Source organism: Petromyzon marinus, chromosome 39 (genome assembly GCF_048934315.1).
Source record: "Petromyzon marinus isolate PM22_M1 ecotype Great Lakes invasive population chromosome 39, UKy_Petmar_22M1.pri1.0, whole genome shotgun sequence".
Lineage (NCBI taxonomy): Eukaryota > Metazoa > Chordata > Hyperoartia > Petromyzontiformes > Petromyzontidae > Petromyzon > Petromyzon marinus.
The window spans coordinates 4286547-4294503 of NC_133705.1; the positions used below are offsets into that span (position 1 = coordinate 4286547).

Here is a 7957-nt window from a genome sequence, read left to right on the forward strand (position 1 = left end):
ATCCCATTGCCCATCTGCCCATCCATCCATTTGTCTGACTGTCCTTTCCATCCGTCTGTCCATGCAACTATCCATCCGTCTGTCCATCCGTCCGCCTGTCCTCTGTTCCAAGCAGACGGCACGGAGCTCGACATCGCGTCTCTCCAGACGCCCCCGACGCCATCGTCGTCGCTCTCGCCGTCCTCGTCGGGGCTACCGCTGATGGTGGGGGGTGGGGAAGGCGCTCCCGCCCCGTCGGCGGTGTTGCCAGCGGTGGGCGACCCCGGCGCCGGCGGCGGCGCAGGCGCGGAGGAGGTGGCAGAGCTGGTGCGGCGGTGCCGCGACATGGAGAGCCGGCTCACGTGTCCCGTGTGCATGGACCAGATCCGCGACATCGTCTTCCTGTGTGGGCACGGTGCGTGCGGGGCCTGCGCACCGGGCCTGGCGCAGTGCCCGCTGTGCCGGCAGGTCATACAAAAGCGCATTCACATGTACGTGTGAGGAGGTGGGGGGTGGGTGCGCGTGTGGTTTGGTGTGGTGTGAAATGTGTGAGTGTGCGGTGTGTGAAGTGCGTGTAAGGAGTTTCTTCACCGAATGTTCTGTACATGTAAGTGTTGTGTTTACGGAGTCCCCTTGTGACTATAACAGTGTCTTCACTGTAAGTGTCTTCAGTGAGTCTCCTGTGTACATGACAGTGACTTTGTCACTAAGTGTCCTATGTCAAGTGTATTCGCCAATACACCTTTTCCACCGGAACATCTGATCCAAGCCAGCCCAGGGCCCTCAGTACTGGGTGGTTTCCCACTGGCCATTTGCCCTGCCGCAAAGCCTGACCGTGAAACTCTGGCCTTGCAAGACCTCTGAATCTGACTCGGGAGCTCGGCAGGGCCAAGGAGCGAGGTTATTATTCGTTGTCATCACTTTGCATCAGTCGTTACGCTCGAGTTGTTGCGCGTTCATTTCGCGTGACCTCAGCAGCACGGCTCGGCTCCTGCAGTGGAAAAAAAACAAACCCGGTGCTTCCTGAGCCGTTGCCAGGCTGGCTGGTCTCGGCACACGACGGCCCTGGCTCAGTTGTGCCGGCGAAAAAGTGGTGCTGTGTGTTCAGTGTCTTCATTGCCGGTGTGTTCAGTGCCTTCACTGAGTGTTCTGTATGAACCGTGTCTGCACCGTGTGTGCTTGCAGTGTATTTATTCCCCACTGCAATGTACCGATTGCTGTTTATTCCCATGTCCCACCGAACTCTGTGTGTGTCCTTGTGGTCAGATGTCCTGTGTGCCGACGTCACTTGTCCCGGTATCCCCCCGTGTCTCAGGTCGTGTGTTCCAGGTTGGTCACGTGTCCCCCGTGTTCCACATTGTCCCCCGTGTCCCGCATTGTCCCCGTGTCCCCCATGTGTCGGATGAATGCGCCTCTCCGTACGCCGTGCCATCTGAGGCAGGGAAAAACCGAAATATTATAACATATAAATACATGCAAATATATATTTAGGCTGCACAGCATGTGGGAGTTTAAAAAAAAAACCTCGGCAATAGTGTTCCGGAGTAGGGTAGCTGCGCCATGTGGCGCTGATGATTGCCAGTGCGGGCGAAGGGAATATTTATTTATTTATTACGTTTGATTGAATTTTATTTGAAAACCCATGAGCCCCCGGAATGCACTCAAGACAATTGCCGTGCGCGTGCGGGAGGGAGGTGGCTGGGCATGTGGTGACGATCGAGCCGCGGTGTCCGATCACAGCTCACGACTCCGGGTCGCGCTTCCGTTCGGGAAATTACCCTTTTTCATTTTCATTTGATCTTGTTGACAATTTTATATATTTGGTTCATGTTTGGCATTGCCGCTGTCCTTCTTAATAGCGCAGGGCGGTTGCCGCGAAGGAAGGACGCCACCGCTATGTTTCGTGGACACGGCCTGCCGAAGTTTCGCGAGGGCAGGGGGGTGCGATGTCGCTTCAGCTGCTCATGTGGATGTGTGTGTGTGTGTGCGCACGTGCGATCCCAGTGGAGTAGTCTGCGGCGGAATCTTTCCAATTCGGCAAGCTTGGGACCGCGATGGCGGCGCACAAGTGGCCCCACCCATTGGCAATGACGCGGCGGGACCTTGAGATGTCCACTGGGAAGCGGCCCGGCACGCGGTGTTATTTCAACGCCTATAATACCCCCACACGGTGTTGACCAGGGCGGCCTGCCGCACTCGAACCGCAAACCTCCGCGACAAGCGGCAAACGTGTTACCGCTGGGCCAGGGTCACCACCACGGTTTAATGCCTACGCAGTTACAGGGAAACTTGCCGCGGTGGTGCGATGGTTAGCATAATAATGCAGTGCTTTGCAGGTTCGAGCGTCGTATTTGAAACAATTAGGGGCCTAGTTTATCAAATCCCTCCACGCTCTGTCCACTCGGCAGTGTGTAGATGAGTCTACTCGGCAGGCGGTCGATCAGCAGGTCGCGTGTGGTGGGGTAAAGTGTGGGTAACTCCCAGCCCTTCCAAGATGTGTGGCCGTAATAGAGGTTTTTTGGGTTAGATCGCGTAAATATTTAAATGTGTCGTTAAAACCCGCCACCACCCTACACAGCCAACTAGTAAGGGTTGTCACGTGAACAGAACGTGGCCAGTTCGTCACTAGTACAGCACACCGGTGTGTTGGAGAGCCAAGCCACAACATTTACAATCTGAGTACGACGTTTCACCAGTAATTAACACATTCCTGCGGAGGGAGCTGGTAGGAACGTTGGGTTGCTCGGTCAATGGCCAGGGTCAACAACGGCGGCACCACGTGGTGTATTCCGCAAATATGCCCGACTGTGAGCGCGGGCACAAGCCTGCGTGAGTAGGTTAAACGTTGAGTTTTATAAGGGCACCACGGGGTGACCAGCCCCTCCCCACCCAGCCGCACCCCTCCCACCCCCCACCCTCCCCACCCTCCCCACCCCCCACCCAGCTCCACCCTCCCCACCCAGCCCCTCCCCACCCTCCCCACCCAGCCCCTCCCCACCCTCCCCACCCAGCCCCTCCCCTCCCCAGCCCCTCCCCACCCTCCCCCTCCCCACCCAACCCCTCCCCACCCTCCCCTCTCCACCCAGCCCCACCCCTCCCACCCCCCAATCAGCCCCACCCTCCCCACCCCCCACCCAGCTCCACCCTCCCCACCCAGCCCCTCCCCACCCTCCCCACCCAGCCCCTCCCCACCCTTCCCACCCAGCCCCTCCCCACCCAGCCCCTCCCCACCCTCCCCTCTCCACCCAGCCCCACCCCTCCTATTTTATCCGGGTGTCCGGATACACGTGCACAGACATCCACAGACATACACAATTAATCCCCTGCCTCCTGTGAATTAATCCCGGTTGGGCTTCCCAGTCCACGACGTTTCCCACCAGTATAACTAGCTTAATCAGGCGACAGCCAGATTTGTGGAGAAAACTCACTGTTTCGTTCGCTTGAATGCAGCACTGAAGGGGAACCGTGCCCCCCTTTGTCTGGGAGCACAGCCTACGGGCGACGCAAACCCCTGGCACTTTGTGTATCTAGGATTTGGGCTAGCATTTGATGAACGTGTGTCCTGTTTTCAATCATCTCTACCGTACATTTCAATCCGCTCAAGCCTCTCATAAATCATATGATTTGTGTGTGCCCATCCCACTTTGAATCTTTCCCCGCCCATTATGACAACGGACACTGCTCCGTGCAGCTCACTTCCGTCTCGCAGAAGTGAGCTTCTCCCTCTCTTCACTCTCATCATCCCCAATATCTTGGTCCGGTCATTACCTCAACCTCCTCCCCTTCCTGCCCAGCGCTCCTTTTTCTCTGGTTCATATCTTGAGCCGTGCCCCCTCTCCCCTTTTGTCCATCCTGAGGACTTCCATCCCGGCATCCCTTCCCATTCTTTCTCTAGATACCGTGCATCACTCTACTCCCCTTCCTGCATTTTGCCACAGGTACAACGTTTGAGAGTAACGTAACATTAAACTCGAGGTTTGTCTTTAATCATCTTTCCCAAAGTTATTTGGACCCCATGTTACAGGCAGATGGGCAGGCAAACCAACAGGAAAGTCAAGTTTGTCTCATCGGGTGAGACCTTTACGAGACCAGGCTGAGACCCGGGTCACCAGAATAATGATTCAAAGAACCGTACAGCCATGAAGCATTGTTTTACTTTTCATTGCTGTATTTATTTGATGTTTACTTTTATATGACTATCGTCATTTTTGGCAAAAATTGCAGAATATCTTCGACTGATCAGAGCACAATTGCAAAATTAAGTTACAGAAACATCGACTAGATATAGGGTGGCTCGTATACTAATGATGTAAACAGACAATAGGTGTCCAAAGGTGTGCGACACAGACCGTGTTCCGTAGAATGAGTGAACGAGTGAGCAATGGCACGAGCGAGCGAGTAAAATCACTGCGCCATGTGGAGGTGACTGCAGTAATTGTCTGGAGTCATTCTCTCATGAGTGAGTGAGTGAGCGATGCAGGGAGGGAGTGAGTGAGCGATCGAGTGAATGAGTGAGCAAGCGAGTAAAATCACGGCGACGTGTGGAGGTTGTGACTGCAGTCATTGTCTGAAATGCTTTGCCTTGCTCCGCTGAATCATTCACGGTGCCAGTGGCAACGGCGGCTTTATTGATGGAAGTTTTACACGGCCGTGCGGTGGCCATGTGGGAGATGAGACACGGGCGGCACACAGGCAGAGACAGGAGGGAGAGAGGATGTGTTATGATAATCAGTCGTTAATATCAGCCAGAACAATCCTGAACGCCGTTCCGGGATATATTTTGGCGACGCCATATCCATCCGTCTCCCCTAATTTTGTCCCAATTGCTCCCTATATTCCTCCCCCCCCCCCCACCTCTTCATTCCAGAAGTTCTCTGTTCAAGATCCATCTTCCCTACTTCCCATCATCTTAGTCTCAGGCTCGCTGTCCGTCGTCTCGGACCAAAACAAAAAAAACTAATCGAGAATTGTGAACCGATGGTGACGCTCGGGCAGTAACGAGATGGAAAAACCGGCTGCAGAGGCACCGATACGTCTCGGAGATTACAGAATAAATCACACGTCGCCGGGTGGGTTGAGGGGATGGAGGCGGAGGGGGGGGGCCTGTGGGGGGCGAGGGGGGAGCGGGCAGCCGAGACGAACAGTGATCTCTGCGTTGCAACTGAGCCGGGTTAGACTGGTTGCTCAGTGTGAATGACGTGGCCGTGTGTGGCCGTGTGTGGCCGTGTGTGCCCGTGTCCCTTTGCTAGCTTGGAGGGGTGTAGGCTAAAGGGGAAGGGGTTCCCGGCCTCTCTGCAACCCGCGGGCCACAGACATCCCTCACGCACATTTTGCGGAACGCCGTGAACCAAATAACATTGCAACAACAACGAAAACAACGGTGAAACTACCACAAAATTCGTGTGTAGGTGTCCGAGTGGATATGCGTGTACGAGTTTGTGTGTGTGTGTACGTGTGTCGGCTCAACCTCAAATGAGTACCTGGTACGGAGTGTAAACATCGCCACTGGGGAGACAAAGACGGCCGCGCGTGGTGCTGGGCACCCAGCCCCTCGTGTGTCATGTCGGCCTTCATAGGTGCTGCTCGCTAATAGCACTTGCCCCAACGGTCTGTTAAGGCTATACGGGGGGTCTTTGTATGTGTGTATATGTTATGCGACGCGTTAGTGCAACGTTTAGCGCACCACGCTATAAATCCGGCGGCCCAAGTTCGATTCTCGCTCATGGTCAACACCAGTAATGATTATCTGAATCGGTCCTGGGCCTCCTCTAGGTCGATTCCGCCTCAAATTAGTACCTGGTGCGGTGTGTAAAAACATTGCCACTGGGGAGACAAAGGCGGCTGGGCATGGTGCTGGCCACCCACCGCCTCGGCCTTCATAGGTGCTCACTAACAGCACTTGCCCCAACAGTCTGTTAAGGCTACAGTGAGGGAAAAAAGTATTTGATCCCCTGCTGATTTTGTACGTTTGCCCACTGACAAAGAAATGACCAGTCTATACTTTTAATGGTAGGTTTATTTGAACAGTGAGAGACAGAATAACAACAAAAAAATCCAGAAAAACGCTTGTCAAAAATGTTATAAATTGATTTGCATTTTAATGAGGGAAATAAGTATTTGACCCCTCTGCAAAACATGACTTAGTACTTGGAGGCAAAACCCTTGTTGGCAATCACAGAGGTCAGACGTTTCTTGTAGTTGGACACCAGGTTTGCACACATCTCTGGAGGGATTTTGTCCCACTCCTCTTTGCAGATCTTCTCCAAGTCATTAAGGTTTCGAGGCTGACGTTTGGCAACTCGAACCTTCAGCTCCGTCCACAGATTTTCTATGGGATTTAAGGTCTGGAGACTGGCTAGGCCACTCCATGACCTTAATGTGCTTCTTCTTGAGCCACTCCTTTGTTAATTTGGCCGTATGTTTTGGGTTATTGTCATGCTGGAATACCCATCCACGACCCATTTTCAATGCCCTGACTGAGGGAAGGAGGTTCTCACCCAAGATTTGACGATACATGGCCCCATCCATCGTCCCTTTGATGCGGTGAAGTTGTCCTGTCCCCTTAGCAGAAAAACACCCCCAAAGCATAATGTTTCCACCTCCATGTTTGACGGTGGGTATGGTGTTCTTGGGGTCATAGGCAGCATTCCTCCTCCAAACACGGCGAGTTGAGTTGATGCCAAAGAGCTCCATTTTGGTCTCATCTGACCACAACACTTTCACCCAGTTGTCCTCTGAATCATTCAGATGTTAATTGGCAAACTTCAGACGGGCATGTATATGTGCTTTCTTGAGCAGGGGGACCTTGCGGGCGCTGCAGGATTTCAGTCCTTCACGGCGTAGTGTGTTACCAATTGTTTTCTTGGTGACTATGGTCCCAGCTGCCTTGAGATCATTGACAAGATCCTCCCGTGTAGTTCTGGGCTGATTCCTCACCGTTCTCATGATCATTGCAACTCCACGAGGTGAGATCTTGCATGGAGCCCCAGGCCGAGGGAGATTGACAGTTCTTTTGTGTTTTTTCCATTTGCGAATAATCGCACCAACTGTTGTCACCTTCTCACCAAGCTGCTTGGCAATGGTCTTGTAGCCCATTCCAGCCTTGTGTAAGTCTACAATCTAGTCCCTGACATCCTTGCAGAGCTCTTTGGTCTTGGCCATGGTGGAGAGTTTGGAATCTGATTGATTGATTGTTTCTGTGGACAGGTGTCTTTTATACAGGTAACAAGCTGAGATTAGGAGCACTCCCTTTAAGAGTGTGCTCCTAATCTCAGCTTGTTACCTGTATATAAGACACCTGGGAGCCAGAAATCTTTGATTGAGAGGGGGTCAAATACTTATTTCCCTCATTAAAATGCCAATCAATTTATAACATTTTTGACATGCGTTTTTCTGGATTTTGTTGTTGTTATTCTGTCTCTCACTGTTCAAATAAACCTACCATTAAAATTATAGACTGATCATTTCTTTGTCAGTGGGCAAACGTACAAAATCAGCAGGGGATCAAATACTTTTTTCCCTCACTGTATATGGGGGGGGGGTCTTTGTATGTATATGTGTGAGTGTGTGTTCATGTGGACTGGCTGAACGGTGCAGTGGTTAGTGCACTCGTTCTGTTTCTGCTGACGGGTCAACATCAGTTACAAAATTTCTGAACCAGTCCTGGGGCTTCTCGTAGGTCGACCCAGTCTCAAATTTAAAATGAGCACCTGGTGCGGTGTGAAAGAATCCGAGCACTGGGGCGACAAAAGGTTTCGGAGAGTGGTGCAGGCTGTTTGGAGGTTGTCGGCTAGAGACGAGGTTTCCGGCCTCTGCGCCCACGGGGGCCACTGGCAACCCTCGAACACATTTTGCTGAGTGCCGTGAACCAAATAACATTTAAACGTTATTTGCCGTGCATGGCCTTCATAGGTGCTCGCTAATGGCAGCTGCCCCAGCAATCTGTTAGTGCTCTACGCGGTGCGGTGGGTGTTACTTG

The 7957-nt window shown here is 52.8% G+C and overlaps 1 protein-coding gene across 2 annotated transcripts in view; it reads left to right on the forward strand.

The window, feature by feature from the left end:
• MIB2 (MIB E3 ubiquitin protein ligase 2) overlaps positions 1–2906 on the forward strand; it is a 61526-nt gene extending 58620 nt beyond the window's left edge. For both annotated transcript variants that reach the window (XM_032968441.2, XM_076072832.1), the window contains one exon: positions 116–2906. In XM_032968441.2, the coding sequence (XP_032824332.2) occupies positions 116–480 (365 nt within the window). In that variant the 3' untranslated portion in view covers positions 481–2906. The remainder of the gene's footprint in view (positions 1–115) is intronic.
• Positions 2907–7957: the final 5051 nt, after the last annotated feature.